This window comes from Trichosurus vulpecula, chromosome 7 (genome assembly GCF_011100635.1).
Source record: "Trichosurus vulpecula isolate mTriVul1 chromosome 7, mTriVul1.pri, whole genome shotgun sequence".
NCBI classification, from domain to species: domain Eukaryota; kingdom Metazoa; phylum Chordata; class Mammalia; order Diprotodontia; family Phalangeridae; genus Trichosurus; species Trichosurus vulpecula.
The window spans coordinates 21,550,065-21,574,641 of record NC_050579.1 but is presented as its reverse complement, the minus strand read 5'-3'; the positions used below and the strand labels follow the sequence as shown (position 1 = coordinate 21,574,641).

At 42.5% G+C, this 24,577-nt stretch overlaps 1 protein-coding gene across 2 annotated transcripts in view; it reads left to right on the top strand.

The window, feature by feature from the left end:
- Positions 1-805: 805 nt before the first annotated feature.
- BAZ1B (bromodomain adjacent to zinc finger domain 1B) overlaps positions 806-24,577 on the top strand; it is a 57,286-nt gene continuing 33,514 nt past the window's right edge. The window contains exons 1-6 of one of the 2 annotated variants that reach the window (XM_036766883.1): positions 806-1,424; positions 8,194-8,310; positions 12,865-13,009; positions 13,305-13,506; positions 15,685-15,806; positions 20,974-21,171. In XM_036766883.1, the coding sequence (XP_036622778.1) occupies positions 1,318-1,424; positions 8,194-8,310; positions 12,865-13,009; positions 13,305-13,506; positions 15,685-15,806; positions 20,974-21,171 (891 nt within the window). In that variant the 5' untranslated portion in view covers positions 806-1,317. The remainder of the gene's footprint in view (positions 1,425-8,193; positions 8,311-12,864; positions 13,010-13,304; positions 13,507-15,684; positions 15,807-20,973; positions 21,172-24,577) is intronic. The other variant, XM_036766884.1, reaches the window with a different exon arrangement.

The following is a 24,577-nucleotide window of genomic DNA, read 5'->3' as shown; positions in this document are numbered from 1 at the left end:
GGATGCCTCCTCCGGTCCCCCACAGCGCTGTCCCGCCTTTCTCTGATGCAGTGACCCTTCTATGGGAACACTGGCCTCGGGGCTGTGTCCTCAGGGCGTTTTGGGGGGCCCGGGGCCTAGCACCCCAGAGTGCGGCCAAGGGGGTGCCTTGAGGGGTCTCCTGTAAGAAAGGGGGGCTCCCCTGGCTCGGAGGATGAGGAGAACCGGCTTTGTTCCCTTTAACGCCTGTCCTCCTAAGTGCCCCCCAGTGGAGGCCCTTCGAGTCCCAGGGTGCTGGGGCCCTCCCAGGTCTTAGCCCACCCTCCCGGGGTGTGGCCCCTCGACTCTCGCCGCCCGCGGCCCCTTTAAGACGGGGGCGGGGCCCAGGAGGAAAGACAAAGCCCCTGGACGCGCGCGCCCCGCCCCCCTCCCCTCCGGCGCACGGACCGCGGTGCCCGGATGTCGGTGTCGCCGTCGGTGACAGATGGCGCAGTGTCCGTAAGGAGGGGATTCTCCGGAATGACCCCTCCGCTGCCCCTTTCCCCCTCACTTAGCCCCCGACCCCGCTGGTCTCCCACTACCTCCCACCCAAACTGGTCCCCTCCGTGCCCCCAGAAAACGGAGAGCTGGCGGCCGGCGCTTACATAACTTGACCTTTCACCTCTTCACACTGCCCTCTATTGCGCCGCAGCCCAACTACCCGGCAGGAGCCGAGGAGAGGCGGAGCCATCGGGGGCTGAGCGACGGGCGGCGGGAGCCAATCAGGCGCGAGCACCGGCTGGCTCTCCGCCTATTGCGGCCGCCGCCAGAGGCGCCACGGGGGAGCAAGTTAGTGTGAGCGCCGGACGGGCGGGGGGAGGAGGGCAATCTCCCGCCATTTTTCAATAATTTCCTCCGGGGCTGCCGAGGAGTCGCTGCGAACGCTGGATTCCGGGGCTTTGGGCCGTGCTCCGTGGGAGGCCTGCAGACTCAAGGAAAGCGCGGCGGCGGCGGCGGCGGCGGCGGTGGTGGTGTGGGGGAGGGCTCCTCGTCCCCCTCCCGAGGGTTCTTCTCGTCGCGGCCTCCGCGCCGGCGGGGCTAGAGCGAGGAGAGTCGGGGCTCACGCCTCCCCCCGCCCGGGAGGGAGGGAGGGAGAGCGAGCGAGCGCGCGCAGCAGAGCGCGCGAGAGCAGCCTGCGCCGGGCCCAGAGCTAGGCCTAGCGTCGCGCGCCGGCCGGGGCCCGCGGAGCAGCCGCCCCCTCCCGCGCCCTGCGCGCCTCGCTACCCCCGTTGCCCCTCCGGGCCGGCCTCGGTCCCGCTTCTGCTCGGGCTCGGGCCGGGCCCGGCTCCCGCCGCCGCGATGGCGCCGCTGCTGGGCCGCAAGCCGTTCCCACTGGTGAAGCCGCTGCCCGGAGAGGAGCCGCTCTTCGTCATCCCGCACACGCAGGAGGCCTTCCGGACCCGGGAGTATCCTTTGGGGCCGGGCCCGAGGGTGGCTGTCAGTGGGGACGGGGGGCGGGCGAGCGGGCGCTCCGGGCAGGTCCGGTGGGGGCGCGGCCTCGCGGGGCCGCCAGAGCCTGGGGCCCGGCTCGTCGAGTCCGCCGGCAGCAGTGCGTGCGCACGGCGCCGGGAGCCGAGGGCCCGGGAGGGGGCGGGCGGACCACGCGGCGGCCTCGCAGCCGCTTCCCCGTCTTCGTCCCGGCCGCCTCTGGCTATTGTTGTCCGAGCCCTCGGCCCCAAGTTGCAAAGTGACGGCGGCCCCTTCTGCCCACTTTGGAGGCCTCCGGCTCCGCTCCAAGTTCGCCTTCCCCGCCGGACTGGGCGCCGTGGGCTGCTGACACTGGTGCCTCGGCGGCCCCCCAACAAAAGGCGGGGGTCTTGGCGCCCGGCACGAAGCGCTCCCCGGGCTCCGTGGGCATGAGCGCCCCTTGTTCGCTCCGAGCCCTTCTCCCGGGGGTCTCTCCCGGCGAGGGCGCCCTCCAAACAAAGGGGAAGCTAGCGGATGCCGAAGTGATGGGGGAGAGCCGTCGGGGAGGGAGCCCCCGACATCGTGGACCGAGAGTCGGGGGCTGCGCAGGACGAGGGTCGTCCGGTGCTTGTCGCGGGTGTTCTCGACGCTGCCCAACTTTGTTGGCCCCGGGCTGTCATTCCAAGTGCGCACCTTGGGTCGCTTTCCCTCTGTTCCGGTGTCTGTGCGCTAATCTCTCTAAATGCCCTTGGCCCACTGAGGGGTGTGTGAAGTGGGCAGGAGTGTCAGGAGGTTCACAGTGTTGCTTTTCTCCAGGGACCCAGAGCCCTGCACCCCATCCAGCAAGCGGGCTTCAGATGCGGCGGAGGTGGGGGGAGGAGGGCCTGTGGAGCTGAAGAGAACCTGGTTCTTTTGTGCTTTGGGCACCGGGCCACGTCAACTATGGCCATCCTCACCTACCTCAGCCAGGACCCTTAACATTCGTGACTCAGTGAAATGGTTGTTAAGCGCTTCAAATCTTAGCTGCCTGCTGTGTTCAAGGGGGATACAGACAGATGAAACGGCCTTTGCCGTAAGGACTTTTCCTATTTTGATGTTGATGATGAAACAGTTAAAAAAAAAACCGAGCTGTGGTCTTCAAAAGAAAGTATTTAATAGAAAATGAGCTGGAGGTTAAATTATCTTCTTGCTTAACATTGTTTCTCGTACTGTTATTTTTAAGAAACCTTTTGACGTGAGGGCTTTAATTGGCTTTCATTTTATAGATGAGAAATTGCTCTCTTGTGAATTGCTGCAAATGGAAGCCCTTTAAGGGTTTTTAAACAGTTGTACAGTATGAATGTGGTTGGCATAGCTGTATCTCTAAGGTCCTTAGTTGTGTCCCGGAAGTGAATAAGTCCCTTGGTTGGCTAACAGTTATTGCACATCTATTTCCAGTTCCACATTCACTTTAATATTTGAAATTCTGATTTTGATATGATTTGCTACTTCAGTTACTCTTTTTTAGTTTCTTTGCCTTTTGATATATACCGCATAGGAAATGTTCCAAAATATTTTATTTAAAGCTGTTGGTGGTATGTTTTGAAATATAAAGATGTAGAGCTTTCATCTTCATTAAAACTCAAAAGATAGTTGTGAATAACGCTCTTTTGTTATATAACTGACTTGATGTGTCAGTAATGGTGATGTGTATGATATCTAACTTAAATTAGTTGCCTAGATTTGGGATTGGGAAGTGTTAAAAACCCTGTCAGAATCAGTCCTGAAGATTATGATGGATTGGGACTTGATGGTACATTGAGCCTTGTCTCTTAGTTTTTCAGGAAGGGCTGTAGTTAAAATGAGCCTGTCAGATTAATTTTCTGGGTTTTTTTTTTATTTTTGCATAGTTTCAGCTGTTGTTTTTTTTTTCTATGCTAAGTAAGCGCTTTGCAAACCATGGACTTTCTAACTGGGTATGGGAGCTGAGTATAGGAAACACAGGGAGCAAGGACGGTTTGAGTGTTAATATGTAGTTGTACTGGGCAAGAATGTGACCCAGGGTTTGTCTTGATGAAAGCTGGGCAGCTGTACATGGAGTTAAGTTGCAGTTACGAGAGAGAATTGCATTGGACAGATGGAATGCTGAGCTGTTATGCCTCCTGACTTTAATATTTTAATTTAAGTATGATTATGTGAGAGCAGAGTTAGTTTTTATATGCTTTAGTGGTTAACTGGTTTAGTGAGAACACAGAAGAATAAAAAACCAAATTGGAAATTATTTTACTCTTCTCACCGTTGATAATGTAGCACTATTTGTTTTTTCTGTCTTTTTTGGTGCTGAAGGAAATGTCAGGTTCAGCTTTTCTGACTGAGAATAAGGGGCTCTACTTGCCTCTTTTCCTTCACACACACTCCCACTCTCCTTCCCTCTCCTTCCCATCAACGGTTCTTCTGAAAAAAGCCCAGAGTCACATTACAAGGGCTAAGGGGAACAAAGGCCCCAAAGGCTGGGTGGCAGGAAGGCCAGTCTTGCCCTTTCTCAGCTTAGATGCACTTAAAAATCTTCCTATATTTAAATGTGTTTCTCATTTGTAGTTATCAAAGGCCTGAGGTATTGCTGTGAGACTTTGTCTGTTACTACCAGTGGAGGAATCGCTGAAACATGGGAACTTCCAATTGTAGTTGCTGTGAGTGGTTAGGTACGTTTATTTTGGAAAACCTGAAATCTGAAATAGGTTTTGGAAATAGCTACTTCATTTTTCCCCCAAATGGACATTTTTTCTTTCATTTTCATTTTCCTTCCAATTTCCATAACATTGTTGAAAGTGATAACCTAAAGTCCAAAGTTGGAAGTAACCTCTCAGTGTTGAGACAGACTATATAGCTGAGGTCCTTTGCCCCTGTTCCAAACTTTTAGAATAATGATAATTTTTTTTTTAATATAACAAGAGACCAAGATAGTGCTTGGACCAGTTACCCTAGCCATCCTGGCCTCCCTTTCCAGGTTTGTTTTGCTACTTGCCCTTGTGCTCAATTCCATCTTCATTCTTTAGGTTTTTGCTCCGGCTGCTCCCCATTCATGTCATTCTAGAATCCCCGGCTTTCTTCTAGACTCAGGAGCACCACTTTCAACAGAAAGAGTGCAGTCTCCCCAAGAGCAGCAATTGTTTTTCTTTTTCTCTTTTTCCACATTATTTTGTTGTTCGTGTCTGTGTCTGACTCTCGGTGACCCCGGGTCACTCTATCTGTGCAGTTCTGTATAGCAGTTATTAGACTTACATTAGTTCCATTCTGGTTATTTAGAGGTGTTTCAGGGGAAGACGTCATTGTTTTCTGACAACCTTCAAAAGATCTAAAGATCTTTTTTTAAACCAAAAAATCCATTACCAAGGTAGTTGTCACCTGTGAATATATACATTTTTAAAATTGGTTGCATTTTTAGCTTTTGTCTTGTGTGAAGAGGAAAATTTTGACAAAATATACTTCAAGAAGTACCTCCTCATTCTGTCATTCTGTATCCAGTCAGCCCATAATAGTCCTTGTGATTTTCAGATTTCAGTCCCCTTCCCTCAGAGGCTTTTAATCTTTCTGGACTTGAAAAAGCTTTTTTTTTTTTTTTTTAACCCATCCCTCCCGCCCCCTCCAGTTTTGTTTTCTATGCTGAGTTATAATTAGAATTGCCCCTCTTCTGCTTATCCTGTTTCTAATGTTTATCATTCTCCCCTCCCCAACCTTTTCTAGAGAATGTATTACAAGGATTTTTAGATTCCTTTAATATTCCTAAAAAAAGAAAAGTCTGATTTTAAAATTTCGGTTCTGACCTGTAATTTCATTGGTGAAAGGAATTCCCAGTGAAGAAACTTCTACCAGCAGGGATCATTAACTGTTTCCTGAGTTATGGCCCCTATAGCTTTTGGAGTGCTTGGGGCACTGAGGTATTAGGTCACTTAATAGAAGACCTTAGGAGTCAGAGATAGAACTAGAACCCAGCTCTTTCTTACTCTGAGAACTTCCCTTTAGACATACATCATGCCATGCTATTTCTCATAGAAGGGATTATTATTTGCTAAATGGATTACCATATACCTGCCCAAATAAAACTTAGCACTGTTCTGCCAGAAGGCATGATCTTCCCTACCTGGAGAAACTTGATGTCATTTGGAGATTTCACTGTATGTAGTATTTGTTAAAGATGTTTTCTTGTTCCTTTCTTTATGACTGCCGCTTCTCAATCTGGCCCTTCACCGTACAACTTCTTCTAGCTCCTTTAAGTGATAAAGATGGTTGGTCCCCTGCTAGGGGATGCTGTTATGGTTTTGATTTGTTATTTTGATAACCCTTTATTTCCTATCAGTGAGGTAGTATTTCCTTTGATAACTTAGGGCAATTCAGTGGCTTTTTTTTAATAGCAGTAGATGGTAAGCTCTACACAGGCTTTTTTTTCTTCTAAAGTCTTATTTTGATGCCTTTTTGTTTTCATGTGGGTTATTTCTAGAAATGCTTTTCTACACAAGGAAGGCTTCATTTTAACCAAGAAAAATAATTTAAAAAACAACATGTGATATAATAGTGTCCGACAGGTAAACACAGCCCTCTTCCCTGCAATTCCCCTGTGACAGTTTTAAAAATTCTTTCCAGAACTCCATACATATATTCTTCCCTGTCTCCCTACACCTTGGATAGCTGTTTATTGAGTTATAATAGCATTACATTTGCACAGCACTTTGAGGCTTTTCTCCCTATAACCCCAAGTAGTAGGTAGTATGAGCATTATTATTCTGAAGAGGCTGAGGGTGGGAGTTAAGTGACTTGTCCATGATCACATAGCTAAGTAGTTGTTGGAGCCTAGATCCAGCCTAGGTCTCCTGACTCCAGGTCGCTTGGCTCTCTTACCCAGCATGGAAGGGAGACCTGTGGCTCATAGTGCTTCTGGCCCTGTTTCTGTTCTTTTTTTCTAACTATCTTTTAGATGGTTTATTATTTTTCTGTGCCAACATTACAGGTGGTAGGAAAATAAAAATGTTACTAATTACTCAGAAAGATCAGGAAATAAGTAGAAACTCTTCAGTCATCATAGTTTTGGATTCTGTTGGTAGATTTGTTTTGTCCATGTTGTTCCCCAGTTCTCCTGATTATAACTGGATAGACAAGGGAGCTGATGACTGGAAGAGAATATTTATGTTCCGATAGTAGCACAGAGAGGTTTTCAGAGTTTTTTATTCTGCGATTATTAGAGCAGCCACTCGGAAGACACTGAGGTTGGCAGAGGACTAAAGCTGTAATGTCACTTTATGTTGCTGTAAGATATAAGTATATTAGTTAATGGCCATGGACAATTTGTGATTTGTACCTGCCTGATGACAATGAATTGCCATTGGGGTAGCATAGAAAGAGTTTAAAAAGGTGGTGTGGAACCGTGGATCTGATCTGTTTTTTCTCTTGGAGCTTCTAAATACCGGCTCCTAAAGTGGTCTTGTGAATGTTATTTCATAGAAGACAACACAAAGGATGAGGAGCGGGCATTATTCTGAATTGGCTTTCTGAAGATTATTTTAACTGCTCTCGGAAAAGAGCAACTCACTTTTAAAACTTAGTTTCAAGAAAGATTCTATGGATCCTTCCCCAGGCAGAAGGCTGCCAGTGAAGTCATTGAATCACATTACCCTTCATGCTGCAAGTTTCCTATTTAAATTTATCTCACATTTCCACACAATTCCTTTTTCCTGTTTTAGTCAGTTCAGAGTAGAGATGAGACAGCAGAGAGGTCCGAACTCTCTCAGTTTACTGTTGAGAAATTGAGGCCCTAGGAGATGAAATGATTTCCCCAAAGTCAACTGAGTTAGGATTGATTACTGATACAGAACAGGAGGCTTTTCGTCTCAGAAAGAAGCAAACTGAGGCACCCGAGGACACAAGGTAATAAAGGGCACCAGGATTCAAACTCTTTCTTCTTCCCCCTCCCCTTTCAGATCCAGCCTCCTCTCTGCTGTACTGTTCCCTGACATAAGGACTGGAACCTAATTAGTCTCTTAGCATTAGAACCACAGCCTGATTTCTCTTAGACCCTTCTGCTCACCTCCTAGCTGGCTTCTCTCCTTAACATAAAGCTGTTTAGGCTATCCTCTTGTCCCGGTGGGGTTCCTTCCCCCTCCCCTTTTCTCTGAGGCTCCACTTTGGCCTGCAGCTAGAGTCACTGGCCAGGCTGGCAAGCATCCTCCACATGCTACTGGCCTTAGAGCTCTAAAGGGTGGCTCCAGATCTGCTCCCCTAAGGGCATCTTGGGGTGGGGTGTGGAGACAGCTTGTATCTTTCGTTTGGTGTTTTGAGTGACTTCCACCTTGCATTAGGTAGATAGATTTTTCTAGACTAGAACTCTCTGCATGAGATAGACATTTGCTCTGCAACTTGAAGCTGCTTAGGACATTAAAATGAAGTTCTTTGCCTGGAGCACACAGTAAATATGTGCCAAGGTTAGGATTTGAACCGGGGTCTTTCTGAGATACTCTAGCTGGATTCTATCTTCTCTCCCATGATTGGTTTAGTAAGGTTAAAAAAAGTGCCCACACTCTGAAGTTAATACTTTGCTTATGGATTAAGGCCTGTGTCATTTAATAGGGACTTTGTGCCTTTACTCATTCAAGGCCCTGGTGCCCCTTTAGTTCGATGTGTTTGAATCTGGATACTCCAGACTCTATGAATCTTGTAATTATGGCAGGTGTCATTGGGTTGGGGTATTTTTCCCCTCCATTATTTGAATGTCATTTTCCTGAACCCCGGCCACCACAGAGAGTACGAGGCCCGCCTGGAACGATACAGTGAACGGATCTGGACATGTAAGAGCACCGGGAGCAGTCAGCTGACACACAAGGAGGCCTGGGAGGAAGAGCAGGAAGTGGCTGAGCTGTAAGTAGCACTGGTGGGGAGGGGTTCAGCACTAATCTCACAAATACTTTTTGACATTTGAAAGTTGGGGTGATTGTGGACCCTTGTGAGGCTTGGGCTGCTACCTGCCCAGTCTTCCAGGTGTGAGATGAACCAGCCCTGCTGCTGCTGGCTAAACCTTGTTGTCTATATTTACGATGGTAAGGACCACCCTGGCAAATACGGCCCTGCTTGGGGGGAGGGAGGGTACTTAAATGTGCCTGAGTATATTAGAGAGCATGGCTTCTTTGAGTCCTTAGCTGTCTGGTGAAGCCTATGGACTTCTTAGAATAAGTCTGTTGTCTACCTTCATAATCAAAGGAAATGCATGCCATATACTTTCAGAAAATAGTGAAAACAAAAGATAGCCGATTTTTTTCCTATGTAAGTTCACAGATTTCCCTGCAGTCAATCAGTGGGGGTGGGGGGTGCAATCCACCCCAGGTTAAGAACTCTTGGTTGAGAGTTAAGTTAGTCATGCTGTAAGTCTTGGTGTTGAAGGAAGACTAAGGATTGACCAGAGACCTGAATTTGAGCTGTGTGCATAACCCTGGGCAGGTTGACTGTATCGGTCTGCATATAGGCCATGCCTTTTCTCCAAACTTGGCTGGTATTAAAACATTGGGGCCTCCTTAGTGTTGTTTTTTTTAGCATATAAGAGAAATATGGCACTTCAAATGGGTCCTTAGGACAGTGCCACTGTAAGTCAGCTTGTTTGGTTCTTCAGAACGTTGGATCATGGAAACAGTGTTACAGATGACTACAGTTTAGCTGTATTGTGTGTTAACAGTATTTTAGGGCTTAGCCTAGGAACTTGGTCATCACTTGTAACATTTGTTTCTATAGGAAATACATGGCAAAATGGGAAAGTAGGAATATTCACTCCTTGCTTTTCAGGCTCTGTGTGTGGGTAGCCCTGTTCTGACTTGATACAACACAGGTCAGTCATTTATCAGTGCAGGGTTGTTCATAAATCAGGAATTCACAACTTGGCAGAGTGTCTGAATTTAATTTTCTTTAAAAATTTCATTTTTTGGCATGTAAGCTGCATGGAAGGCAGCGTAGTCTTACTTCTCTGGCCTTCTGCTTCCTTGTTTGTGAGGTAGGGGTGGTAATTTGGCATTGTATAGGACTTCATGGTTTACAGACTACTTACCTCCAGACCCTTTTGTGAGGTGTAGTTAGTATAAGGAATATCCCACAGGTGAGCAAAGGACTTAGAGAGGCCAGCTTGACACATCTAGTTAGGAAGCAGCCAAGGTTTGAACCAGGGGCCCTGGACAGAGAGTTGGTGTTTGTTCTGTGGTCCAGGAACCTCCTTCAGTGCAAAACAAATGCAGAGAGGTCATGGTTGATATTCATCATAAAGTAAAGTGAAATGGAACATAGTCATCAGAACACAAACTGAAGCATTACTACAATAATCATTTAGCTATTCCTGTCCTTTCTCATCTGTTACTCTTATATCACCTACATTTCCTGACATTCATTCTCACTGTCATCTCAGAGCCATCCCTTATAACAGAGTAAGAGAGGGAGAAAGTTCAATAGAACTGATCAACAAATTAATAGTGTCCCACTGTGGCATCCTGGCTGGCAGTGTTTCCACATCCATATTTCTCCCAACTCTAATAAGGGAGGGATCAGGGTGTTCTTCAGCAGTCTTTGGGACACAGCTTGGTCATTACACTTGAACAATACCAGTTTTGGTTACTGTGGGGTTGTGTCTGTTTCTCTTATAGACATTGCTTACCCTGTTTTTTGGTTCTGCTTACTTCACTTTATACTAGATCGTGTAAGTTTCCCTGTGCTTCTTAGCATTTCTCGTATAAAATAGCGTGCAATATTGTCCTTTGTCTTGGAGGACAGTCTTGCAGTTTCATCTTAGCTGCCTGCGGTCGATACTGAGGGCTGCTGTGTTTTGCCTATGGCCACATAGCCCAGGTATATCCCAGGCTTGAACCTCAGACTAGTTGACTACTTATTGTACCACACTGCCTGCAAGAAAATCGCAAGCAGAGTGTCAAGAGAAGAACGTGTAGATTACGTGTAGATTTTTGGTTTTCCTTTTAAAGTGAGTTAGGTGAAATAGCCCCTCAGGTCCTTTCCAACTCGAACATTCTATGATTGCCTTTTCAAAGAAGATACTTGGAACTTGAAGGTAGAAGCAGAAGGAAGATAATTAAAGGAAAATTACCTCCTCAGAGTGACAGAATCTCAAACAGCACCGGGGGGGGGGGGGGGGGGGGGGGTGGTGGCGGCGCACGCTCGAGTGCGGTTTGGAAGGGAAATTGTTCCACCTGTGGTCTTCTACTTACTCCTCTTTTTTGATCAGTGCATAGATAGTCTGCAAGCTAAAATGGAGTCCCCTTTTCCTGGCTTAGATCAGTGGGCTAGGGTTTCTAGAATGTCTCCTGATGATAGGAGTCAGGTGTAACTGGGTTCTAGACTTGTCTTCATTGCTGCCAGTTAGTCCCTGATCTGAGCAAAGTCTCTTCATCTTTGAAGTGGGAGATAAAAGAGATTGTTGGGTCAAATAAAATAATAGCTCTGGTTATATTATATTTGTATATGGTGGTACTCTCCCTGAGAAAATATTTCTCTCAATCTTTTGACTTAGTTTTGATGGTCTTTCCTGAACAAAACTTTTTTTTGAGGGGTGGAAGTAGGAGCATCTAATATGGGAATTGGTTTTTCCCATGTTCAAATGCTACAGTAAACTATTGAGTTAGGGCAGTAAGGTGTGATTTTTTTTTTTCTTTGCAGAAATTACATTACTTTCCCCAAAATATATGCCTCTACTTAGTGACCATATTCTTGTCCAATGTGGAAGTAAAGAGCACCATTTGTTTTCAAGCTTTCCTTGGACCTTAGGGGAATTGCATTGACCTACCACACAATTGAGTGACATTTGTAATGAATGACAAGGTTGTACATTTTGGTCAGTAGTGCCAGCTTTACCATGAGGTGGTTGTTTTTCTTTTTTTAACTATTTGACGTATGGTATTTGGTTTTTATATTTAGTTGGGTTCAAACTATCATTTGAACAACAAATGACAGTGAATATTCTTAGTTTTTTATGACAGAAGTGTACTCTCAAAATGTCTTACTAAAACTTTAAAATATGCCCTAATATTAGTGTGGGCTAGAAGGGGACCTTTCAGCAACTAAATCTTTCTTTTCAGAGGATTATAGATGATCAGAGTAAGGAGTTGGAAAGAACTTTATAGATTACTTATTTTACTTAATTTCGTCAGATGAGCAAATGACTTGGTTAAGGTTCTGTAGGTCAGTGGTACTAAGTGGTAGATAGAGGATTCAGAGCCAGTGCTTCTGCCTCCAGATGTGGTCATCTTCCTCCTTTGTCACCTGGAGAGGCAGAGCCCCCAGCAGAGCCAGATTCTTCAGGTTTACTCTGGTTTCTGTGCCAAAACACAGCTATTGATAGTTTCCAAATTATTGGGCCGCCTTATTGACTGTTGGTAAGAGGTATTGACAGTTTTCTTATTTGTGATTATTATTATCTGAATGGCTGGAATGAGACTGGTTAATGTTGTAAATATACTCAAGTCCTTTTCTTGGTCTTCCTGTAGAACCTTCTCCCATACAAGCCAGGAGAGCTTGAATCACATCTGGTAAAACTATAAGGTATCAGAATCCCTTAAATTGTTCTGGATAGCTTGGGTATATCCCTTTAAATGCCAGAACTTCTAAATTTTAGCCACTAATTCATTTCTTGTCATAGGAAGATTTCTATTTTTCTATGTAGTATGTATCTTGTTCTTTTCCCCTTTGTAGTTTTTATTGCATATGAAGTGTTCCATAAACTAATCATGAATTAGTTATTTATTTTTACTCTATTGAACATAATTTTTACCTTTTTTGATGGCTCAAGTTTGGCCTGAGCTTGTAGGCTTAGATGGGGATTAGGCTGTTCAGCATTAGACCTCTCTCCTCATTCTAGGCTGAAAATTAACTTCTATAGACTCTAGGGAAGAAGGCAGCCCATTTACTGGGTAGGGATGGGGGGCATGGATCTTAGGTTTCCCCAGACCCAGAGAGGTAATAAAACTTGAATGCTGTAGGATTTGACGTCCCAAAAAAGGACCTTTTTGTCTTCGCCTATTGTTGTTAGACCATCCACTCAGTGTCTTCAGATTGTTGTGCTTTTGGAGCAGTTGTATCTTTATGTAATTTTTGTGTCTCTTTCCTCACTGTCATTTTCTGTTGCTGTGATGTTTCTTCTTCCAACTTAGCCTTCTTAATAATTTTGCACAATTGCTTGCTAAGAATTTCATGGCTAATGAGTGTTGGAGGTAAGATTCCTTTCACATGTCTGTGTAGAATAATGTGTGTCCTTTCATGTGGCTCTGTAGAATAATGACTTTGGATGGTTAACTTCTGGCTGGGGTCTAGTTTTAGACCATAGGGCTCACTTGTTGAGTGCTAGCCAGTAATAGCATTACCTTGACCAAATGGCTGAACTTGCCATTGTTTTGAATTTTCCTTCTTACTAATTATTACATCTGTGCTTAGCTTGAAGGAGGAGTTCCCTGCCTGGTATGAGAAGCTTGTGCTGGAGATGGTCCACCACAACACAATCTCCTTAGAGAAGTTGGTTGATACTGCATGGCTTGAGATCATGACCAAGTATGCTGTAGGGGAGGAATGTGACTTTGAGGTGAGTGCCTACTTGGGTCTGGAGCTGCTTAATTTACCTTTTCTACTATTCATGTAGGGAGGTATCTGGAAATGGGTCCAGAGTGCATCTGTGTGAGAAAAAGCTGCCAAGGGTTTAAACAAAAGGTACTGTCCCCTAGGAGAATAGAAGAGATGCAATTTTAACCTTGTTTCTATTATTAAAATCTAAGCTACCACCTAGCTTCAGATAGTATGACTTAATGAAGTAATAAGCTGTGTCTGTCTTATGTACTAAACCCATCTTGGTTTCTTGTTTTGTTTTTTTCTTTTCATAGGTTGGGAAGGAAAAAATGTTGAAGGTAAAGATTGTGAAAATTCATCCTTTGGAGAAGGTGGATGAGGAGAGCTCCGAGAAGAAATCTGATGGTGCCTGTGACTCTCCATCAAGTGATAAGGAGAACTCTAGTCAGGTGGCCCAGGATCATCAGAAGAAGGATCCAGTCATAAAAGAGGATGAAGGCAGGAGAGATAGTATTAGTATGTATAGTGTTAGTTTAATCAAGGGTTTGTAATCAAAGTTCATTTGTAGTTCATTTTGTGCTACTCAGAAATTTTGTTTGTACAACTCAGATACTAATCTCACGGTTCTGTCGTTTAACCTCTGTTAATCTCTGTGATGGTTTTATAAAACAATGAGAAACAAACATTAAACCTTCTTTAGTCAGTTAGACAAGGAGGCAACCCTGAATTAGATGCAGCCATTTTAGGTGGTCATTTCTCCTGGTTCTTAGGATGGCTATGGGAAGACTCTCAATTGCTAAGGGGCTCTAGAGAAAAAAATGAGACTGTCACTAGAGGATAATGTGACTCAATGGCAAGGTTTTTTTTTTAAATTTAGTTAAATATTTTCAGTTATATGTAAAAAAAATTTTTAATGTTCATTGAAAAAAATTTTGAGTATCACATTCTCTTCCTCCTGCCCTTTCCCTCATCCTTGAGAAGGCAAGGCAAGCAATATAATATTGACTACACATGTGAAGTCATGCAAAATTTCCGTATTAGCCATGTTGCAAAAACAACCGCATAAAAACAAAAATAAAAAAGTTTTTAAAACTATGCTTCAATCTAACCTTAGAATTCATCATTTCTCTCTCTCTGGAGGTAGATGTATTAATCGTCAGAGTGGCCAAGTCATTCACAATTGATCATAGTACAGTATCGCCATTTACTGTGTACAATGATCTCCTGGTTCTGCTCACTTCACTTTGCATCAGTTCATATACGTCTTCCCAGGTTTTTCTGAGAGCATCTTGCTCATCATTTCACAAATAGTATTCCATCACAACCATATACTACAACTTGTTCAGTTATTCCCCAGTTGATGGACATCCCCTCAATTTCCAGTTCTTTGCCACTATAAAAAGAATTGCTATAAATATTTTTTGTGCAAATAGATCCTTATCACTTTTCTTTGATCTTTTTGGAATATAAACCTAGTAGTGGTATTTCAATGGCAGAAGTTTTGATGGTCTGGTGAAAACTTGGCCTGGTACATAGTTTAACAAAATCTGTCTTTGGTTTTGATCTGAAGCCTAGAAGACTTGCAGTTAGTGTTCCAAGATAAAGAGTCAGCAGGGACATTCTTTTGGTACTTTTAATTCAACTTTTCTTGTTTCTGAGTAGGGTACAAACAAAACTGGGTCTTTCTCCCACCACCATTTCCCATTTAGCTAAGTGGTTATCGTCATAATTAGAAGGGTCAAACCATTTTCCCCCCTCCCCTCATCCCACTATAAACAGTAATTTACCAATGGTATAAGAGTTTTTATTCAGGTACAATATTTAGCACTACTTTTAATTTTTCTACTTCTGGAAAAGTGTTTTTATTAAGTTTTGAAATTCTTTTCTTGAATAATACACACATCACGGCATAAACTTGAGTTGCTCTATTCCATGATCAACTCAAGATCTTTTTTTGTCACTTTTATTTTTATTTTCTTTTTAAAAATATTTCACTTAGGCTTTATTCTTTTTTTTAATTGACAGAGAAAATAAAAACAAAACACCACCAAGCTTAATAAGTAGAATGAGGTAAATGCAGCTTGAATAGTTATCAGTCATCACCAGCCGTTCTTTTTTGACCTGTTTGGTCCCTTTTCTGTGGGATCTTTCAGAATATTAAAAATGCTAATAATGTTGTCCTAAAGTTTAGGAAGTTAGGACTCATAGTTTGGGGAATTTTTTTTCCATGGTTCTTCCAGTATAGGCTTTACTTTAATTTCCTAATTAAATTTTTTTTTTTTGCCATTTTCATTTAAGCATTAACAACTATTAGTGAACCCTCAGATTCTAATATTTCTTATGAAATTAAGTAACTTAGTTTTGTCTTAAAATGGATGATTAGAACAATTATGTGACACTAACATGCTGTTTTACACATGAAGCATATTATAATAATGGTAATTATTATATGATGCAGGTTTCTGTAGCTTTGGTTCTCTCTAAGCCTTGGCAAATTAAAAGGTATTTTTTGCCTTAAATTTAAGAGCTCTTTAGAAGTATTTTTACCACGTGAATAGGAGTCAAGGAGTGGATACTTTAAAATCCTTTGAATTCTTTAGGGGGAAATAGTATCATAGACTAGTAGGCCAGGCTCAATAGGGCAGTGTGATCCTCAGAGCTGACATCTTCCTTAACTCATTTTTCTTTATCCAGGTGACAGGGCACGCAGGTCTCCCAGAAAGCTCCCTACCTCCCTAAAGAAAGGGGAAAAGAAATGGGCTCCTCCAAAATTTCTGCCTCACAAATATGATGTGAAACTGCAGAATGAAGAAAAGGTATGTTGGCACTTCATCTTCCTCCCCAGAAGTATCAGGGAAAATAAAGAGGTAAAGAAGTCCAATTATTTAGTGTATGAGTGGTTAATGCAGTCCTTTAATTTAACTCCATCATAGGTTGGAGAAAGGCTGAGGTGTCATATTAAACTTAGTTTTCAATAAATATAATTTCCAGCTGCAAAATCTAGAGACTCCCTATCCTTGCAGCTCCCCTAGACCTGTCAGAAAGGAAGATTCTCTAATTCCAAGACCCTAGTGGTGATGCTAAGGATGTTAGCAGCTGGATCTGGGGCTTTCTGGGGGCAAGTGAGGCGCTGTAGGGCTGTGTGGATGTATGTATAGGGGTTATCTCCAGCGTGTATAACCCTCTTATGGATACTAAATATGAGTTTCATTACCTTTTCTTCTAAGGGCCCCAGGAATTGTTCTGTTTGCTTCTTTTTCCATTGTTTTCCCCCTTACTTACATCAGGGTTTGTCTCCTTTCTTAGGGAGGGCATTGTGGAATGGAATTCACTTTTTCTTTTTTTTTCTTAACTGCCCCTGAAGCAATAAAACAACCTTTTCTGGATTTTAAAATGGTTTTTAATTAATAAATATCATACCCCAGTCTGCACAGAACATTGGGGATATGAAAATAAAGCAACCCTGCCTTCAAGAATCAGACCTGGTTTGGAATCCCAGCTTTGCCACTTAGTACCAGTTGACTTTGGGAAAACAAGTTTCCTCCTCTGAGCCTTAGCCTTCTGTAAAGTGAAGGGGGTGCTATTTGATAGCCAAAGCCCCTTCCAGCTCTACTAAATTAATTGAGTCTGTGATCCTGTAGTAAGGAAAGGACCTCGATGATCGTTGTGAGCCTTCGCCTAGACAGAATTGAAATAATCCAACACAATTTGTGGAGAACACGGTGGGTATGACCTCAGAGAGATAAATGAGTAAGACAGGGTCCCTACTGTCAAGAGGCCTTCTGTCTAATGGAGTAAATAAGATGTGGGCACAGATGATGAGAATGTGACAGATGCATAGCAGAGGATCTTTGCAGGCTAGAAAGGGAAGAGAAAGAATCACAACTTTATAGGACACAGCAGGGGATCCAGGAAGGCTTCCTGGGAGAAGTATCACATTTGAACTGAGAATACTGGTAGTGATGATAGCTAACACTTTATAATGCTATGTGCCAGGCACTGTGCTAAGGGCTTTACATACATTGTCTCATTTGATCTGCCTAACTACTCTGGGGAGTCAGATGCTATAAGCATCCTGATTTTTGCAGATGAGGAAACCGAAGAAAGCCGAGGTGAAGTGACTTGCCCAGAGTCACACAGCTAGTAAGTTTCAGAGGCTGGATTCGAACTTAGGTCCTTCTGACTCCAGTCCTAGACTTCAGAATGGGTAGAAGCCCAGTGAAGAGAAATAAAGGAAGGAGGCATATTCTAGGCACAGGGGTCATTGTGGGCAAATACAAGGAGGAGAAAAAGGCGGGGAGGGATTCAGGGGATTGTAGTTCACTTTGTAGGAGTGGGTAAGTGAGGAGAAACAGCAGGCTACAACTGCCTGGTTGTAAGAGTTTAAATTAGTCAGGTGCCTTTGGATATTTTAGCCAGGGAGGGATATAATGAGAGCCGTTTGTCGAGATGACTTCTTTTATCACTTGTGCCTTATGGTACATTGGAGGAGGGAAGAGAGACTGGAAGATGAGAGACTAATTACTAGAACTCTGCAGAATCAATCCAAGGTCTGCTACCTTTCAGAGGAAGTCTGAGACTTGGTGAGTCTCTTGGAGTTTTGTCATTGGAGCAGACAAGGCCTCAGTGGTAGAAAGAGCAGGGGAAGGCCAGGAGTGGTCTGGGTAAAGGACGTGGTTTGTTTTTTCCACCAAAATGAAAAATAGAAAGTTAAATTGGGTGTGGGAATGGATTCCACGTGGCAACAGCAGGTTTTATAGTAGTAGTAAGTGGGAGAGTAGTAAATGGTAAAGGTGCCCAACTGCAAGGTAGGGAGGCAGGTAGCTTGAGGAAATGTGTTTCTATTTCGTTTTATTTTTATTGTGTCAAGTGTCTGAGGCTGGATTTGAACTCAGGTCCTCCTGACTCCAGGGTCAGTGCTCTACTTGTTACGGTGCCTAGCTGCCTCTACACCTTTCTGTTTCATTCCAAGGCGGTATTATTTTGCAAAGGGATTGACTGTAAGGTGGAAATGAATAACATCCCTCTGTTTGTAACAAAATTATTCTAGTCAGCATTTACTTTAAAATATATTCTTATTGAATATCTTTTTAACCTCACCTAAATTTATCAATGTATTCTTTCTCCTTCCAGAGAGCCTTTCCTTATAATAAAGAACTTTTAAAAAGAGAAAAAAACAGTTCAGTAAAATTTAATCACATTGAAAGTTTCTTTCTCTGTACTTAGGAAATTAGCAAAAGAAAAAAAGCTAATTGAAACATTTAATAACTTCAGTAATGTAGCAGAGTACAAAATAAATCCACAAAAAACATAGGGCATGTTTGTATTGCAATACAAAGTCTAGGAAGGAATAAAAACAGAAATGTCCTATTTATGATAATAGTCAAGTGCCTACATCTACCAAAGATACTCAGTAGTTCTTGTAGTAACAAAATACTTCTTAAAGAAATAAACAAACTGAAATAACTGAATAATATTCAGTGCTCATGCCTGGGTCATGACAATACTGCCAAAATTAATATACAGATTTAATGCTGTATCAGCCAGACTACCAAGAAGGTGCTTAACAGAGCTAGAATGGAATAAAGCAAGTTTACTTAATTAAAGAAACCGCAAAAATCTAGAATATAAAGAAAAACAGTGCCCCAAATTTGGAATAAAAGGAAGATAAGAGTTCTCTGGAACATAAATTACTTTATAAAGCTGTCATCTAAACTATTTGGCAGTACTGGTTTAGAATATTAAAAAGTAGATCATTATAATAGATTAGAATAGAAAGAATCAGAATCACTTTACATAATGATCTAGGAAAGAATTCCACATTTGACAGAACTGTCCAGGAAAGCAGTCTGGCAGAAAATGAGGGCTAGATTAACAATCTCTACACCAATCAATACACTCAATGGACGTGCAACCAGGACACCAAAGGCTACACCGCTGAAAGAAGAGGAGAGAACCAAATTGCATAGCTGGTGAAATGAATTTGTAATGAAGGGGTAAAGATCATGAAAGATAAACTGGGCGATTTCAGTTGCAAGAAATTCTGAAACCTGCACAAACAAAAGTAGTGCAACTGGCATAAGAAGGGAATGGGTTAACTGTGGAAAGAAAGATATTTATATCTCTACATCTGAAGATATATTAGCTCAGAACAGATATATAAAAGTAAAAACCTCACTAAATGGTCAAAGGATATGAACAGTTCTCAAAAGGTTTCTTAACTACTAATAAGCTAAAAGAATGCACCTAAAATCCCTTGAGGAATAGGAAAAATACAAATCAAACCTATTGTGAGGTTTTACTTCGCACTCATCAAATTGGCAAAGATAACTAAAGATGGGACTAGTCAGTGCTATGAAAAGATTTAATGCAGAGTTGCTTGAGTTATGCACTGCTCAGAATAGTGTGGAAATATGCAGAGAAGGTAGCTAAAATGCCATTGTTAGGCACATACTTAAAAGGAGTGAATGCTAAGAGCCCTAGTGACTCTAAAGGGCCTACTGTGTTTCATATGGGAATAAAGAGCAAAACTCTACTTGATTAGAAGCTTTTTTAGTAGGATCAGTGCTAGAGAATGATATAAGCCCATCAGGTGGCGATGGAGTAACTGTTGTAAAGTAAGCAGATCGCAGAAAAAAATCCCGTGTGCACACACACACCCACACACCCTCCAAATTATTTTCGTATTAATAGGACAGATATTTTTCTTTTTCTTTTGGAGGGAGTCAGGGTTAAGTGAGGTGCCCAGGGTCACACAACTAGTAATTGTCTAAGGTCACATTTGAACTCATCTCCCAACTCTAGGGCCAGTGCTCTATCCACAGCACCACCTCACTGCCCTGGCAGATATTTTTCCATCATGGCTCTATCTATGGTGGAAAAGAAATTACTTCTTCACTTCAGCACTAAAGAGTTATTTGGCAATCCTGAAAAAATAATCCTTAATTAAAATGGGGCAAGTCAAAATAGAAGATAACATGTGCAGGGTCAAAAGATGAACTCCAACGTTGCCGAGGGATTTGTTGAACACTGTGAGCCTTCTGAAGGAGCCATTTCCTGGCTTGCTTAGCTAGGCCTAATAAAGGTTAGAGCTGAAAGGGACCTAACAAGTCATTTGGTCCAATCCTCCTTCGAGGGCGGTAAGATTTGTTTCTAGTCCCCTCAAAGCTTACCTTTGGGCCATTGCATCAGGGTAGCATTGTCCTCTAATACTAGAGAAGAGGAAGGAGGGTATACCTTAAGTAGCATATCCTTCATCAGATTACAGATTTCTAATGTTACAGATATTCTGTCACTCTACTTCAAATTTTACTTTCTCAGAACTGCAAAGAATAAAATGGGACTGATATTTGAGCTCTAAAAATCTTCTGCAGTTGTGAAGTCTACAGGCCTTACAGTAGAGAGGCTGTTTTCTGACTTGAAAGAATTCCTTCTAAGGTGACTTTTTAATCTTTAAACTTGATTTGTTCACATCAGTTGATAGCATTGTTCTGCAGACGGCTCTAGGGTGGATTTGGAAAATAAATTGTAGGAGTGATGGGGATATGGTTGCTGTTTTCACATAAGTGTAAGATTTTCATAGAAGGATCATTTATTTTTGCATAGTTCGAGAGAGTAGATAAAGTAGTATTATAGGTAAGAAGTTGTAGGGAAGTAGAGCTTGAACTCAGCATAAGGAAATATTTCCTAATGTTTTGAACTGCTTGAAACTGAAATAGACTTCCCCTTAGCTAGTAAGTTGTCTGTTCACACAGATGTTCGACAACCGCTTGTCAGTATTGTGGAAAGTTGTCCAGGTTTAGGGTAAAGGTGAGACTAGATTGTGTCTGAGACCCTTTCTGTGGTTAAGATCTTTTGAGAAGTACTTGAAAACAACCTGTATCTCAGAATCCTGAAGTATGAGTGCTTTTCTTTTTCTTAAAATGCCATGTTGCTCTTACTCTACGTTTGTGCCCCAATAACGAATTTTGCTTGACTTCTCAGATCATCAGTAATGTCCCCGCAGACAGCTTGATTCGCACCGAGCGGCCACCCAACAAAGAAATTCTGCGGTATTTTATCCGCCATAATGCTCTCCGTGCTGGCACGGGTGAAAATGCGCCTTGGGTGGTAGAGGATGAGCTGGTGAGGAAACATGCCCTGCCGAGCAAGTTCAATGACTTTTTACTTGATCCATACAAGGTAAGGACTCTTGATTGTGGAACATTAGGTCAAGTTCTGGGGGGGATAGAGGGGCCAACAGGAGCAGTCCGGCAGTAAGGGTGACATTCAGGCGGCGGAAAAGACATCTCCTTGAGAACTTGTATTTGGTATTGTAGGGCTAAGGGTAGAAGGTTGTTCGGTTCCCCCCCCTCCCCCGTCCCCCCCTGTCCCTGCCATGAAACATCGTTAATTAGGAAAAACACTTGTTCAATGTGATTTGTATTTTGTATATATAACAACATGTGAGGATATTTGCTGAAACAAAAGAATGTTTAAAGCATATATTGTATTTATATTGAGTTTGGCTCAATAACTATGCTTTAACATTTTTGTAATAAGTTGTTCAGTCTTTGGAGTCATCACTGGAGTTTTTTTTTAAAGCTTTCTTAGATATAGAAACTCAATTAGTATGTCGTAGTGACTTGTCAACGAGTGGGTAAAACATTCTTTCATCACCTTTAGCAAACATTTACCACATGGCTTCTGTCTTCAAGTTGTTGGGCTTTATGATTTTAAAATACTGATTCTGTGAATCAAAATTACTTATTGGCAATAAAAGAAGGGGTGGGTATTTATGGTAGACTAGTAGAAAATGCTAATGTTTTCTAGAATTTGAGGTTGTTTCGCAGGGCAGTTCATTTAATTCTTAACATTCTATAGAGTAAGTTGTCATGTGATAAGTGGGAAAACAGGTATGGAAAAGATATTAACAGCTTGTGGTCACAAAACAAATGAGTAGTGAATTTTCTGACTGCCAGTCCAGAGTCTTTCCACTGTATGGTGGTGATTTATCATTTGTGCCTCATAACTCTGTCAGATAAGCTTGACTTTAAAAAGCAAAAACCAAAACCTGGACTCTTCCTGTTTTCATAATAGCATTTTCCTTTAAAAAAAATTTCTTTTTTAACTAAATATCCACTTTATCTTTCCAGTTGAGAAAAAGAAACAAAACCCTTGGTATAAACATTTATAGTCAGAGAAAGCAAATTCCCACATTGGATGTGTCCAGAATAAATATGCCCACCCTAAGTCCGTTACTTGTTGGTCAGAAATCTAGTAGCATGGTTTTCATCCTGAGTCCTCTAGAAAGGATAGGGTGATCATCACTTTGATCAGTCTTTTGTCTTAATGTTGTTATTGTATAAATAACTCTCCTGGCTTCTTTTTACTTTACTTTGCCTCTCTGGAGCCATCTCCTTCGTATCACTTTGTTCAGCTATTCCCCAGCAGCCTCTCAGTTTCAAATTCTTTGCCACAGCACAAAGCTGCTACAAACATTTGTACACCCTTAGAACTGAATTCTACCTTACTCTCCCTTCCCTCTTATTCCTCCCTTGTCTTGTTCCTCTATTTCCCTGTTGAGTGAAATATATTCTTGTACGTGTGCTTGAGCAAGTGAGTGAGAATGGGTGTGCATGTGTGTATGGTCTTTACTCCTTTGACCAGGCAATTCAGATGACAGTGAGATTCAAGCTTCAGGCTCCTCCTCCTGCACATCCTGATCATGGGAGATACATTCCCCTAGTGGCTTATTCCTCTTGTTCTCCAACCCTTCCAAGGCATTTTAGACTGTCAAGACATAACTGAATCACTCCCAGGCCTTTGTCCGATACCTGATGAGGATGGGTTCAAAGGGCACACGTCATCTCCCCATGTTAGAATTGAAGCGGCTTATCATATATTTAAGTCTCTTATGATCACATTTACCTTTTTATGTTTCTCCTGATTCCTGTGTTTGCACTTCAGAATTTCTAAGTATCTGTGGTCTTTTATCGGGAATGCTTCGAAGTCCTCTGTATCATTATCAGTCCATTTTCAGGTTTTCTGGGTAATTTTTGCCTTCCGGAGTATTGAATTTTAAATTTTCTGCTACTTTATACTTGTTGCTGCTAAATCATGTGTGATCATCCTCACTGTGGCTCTTCGTTGTTTCTGTCTATCAACAGTACTTTTTCTTTAACCTGAAAGTTCTGGATTTTGGCTAGTGTTCTGAGAGTTTTCATTATCAGGTTTCTTTCAGAAAGTGACTGTTGACTTTGTTCTGTTTCTGCTTTGTGCTCTGGATTTAAGAGGTGTGGACAGCTTTTTAGATTGCTTGACTAGGTTCTCTTTTTAGGTATTCCAGCAATTTTTAATTTTTTTTTCCTTGATCTGTTTTTTAGGTCATTTGCTTTTGCTGTGACATACCTTACGTTTTCTTCTACTTTTTTCAGTCTTTTGACTTAGATTCTGTAAGGACCATTCTGATTTTCAGAGTTAGGTGTTTGGAGAGTATTTTGTACCTCATATACCTAGCTATTTCTCACTTCAGTTCTTTTTTTCATAGCTTTTGTTTCTTTGCCATTTTTTCCCCTCCAGCTCTCTCATTTCATCATAAATTTTTTTTTTTTAACTTCATCTCTTCTTGGAATTTTAGTTCAATGTGGGCCCAAGTTATGTTTTCCTTTGAAACTTTGCTTGTAGAGGGATTGAATTTCAAAGCCCAGAGCCACATGCTTCCCTCCCACTTTATAAATGCTAGATCCTTAAGGCCGAAGTCCACAGCTCTTCTTGAAACCCTGCACTGGTCTATACTTCCAGAAGACCCTTTGAGCTTTGCAGTCAGCATGGAAGTTCTGACTCTTTGTCTTTGACCCCAAGCCTCATTGATGAGGCCTTTAGAATCACATTCTCCACTGATGGCAGTGTTTTTTAAAAGCATTTTGAGGTGGCAGTTAGTGTAGGAGACAGTTTTTACTTTGACTAGCACAGGAAAGTAGCACTTCAAAGCTGAGTGATGTGTAATCTTTTCTCACTTGAATAGAGCTCAGTCACTAATGTTTCAGACCCTTATCGCTTCATCTGTCATCATCTCAAACACTATTTATTTATTTACCAAAATAATCTTCCTAATGTGTGCAGGGGAAAACCCATTACTCTCCTACCTGGGGGTCAGTGGGTCATTTGCCTTTAGGGTGAACCTTCTCTAGCTTGTCTCCCTCCCTGGCCTGTCTTGCATGGTGCTTCCTATGTACTCTGCTGTAGGTGGTTTCCTGTTCCATCCTGTTGCTCTCCTAAGCCCTCCTGTCCAGATTATATTCCTTCCTTATATCTCCCTTTGTACGTTCTTTTCTTTAGTACTTATCTCTGGGCTTGGCTATTCAGTGGTGCCTTCCTACATCATCCACCTCAGGGATCTTCACATTTCCTAGAGCCTAGAGGTTGGAACTCCCTTGGGCCCCATCACTTTTAACTTACACTGGGCAGCACTCCATTGCTTTCTCCCAGTTTTGGGGGGAATTGTGTGAGGGGATGTGAATCTCTTAAAAGTTAAAACTATCATGGTTCTCTTACTTGTGTGTGATTTCTTTATCATGACTTTTAGGAGATGCTGTCAAAGAGATGG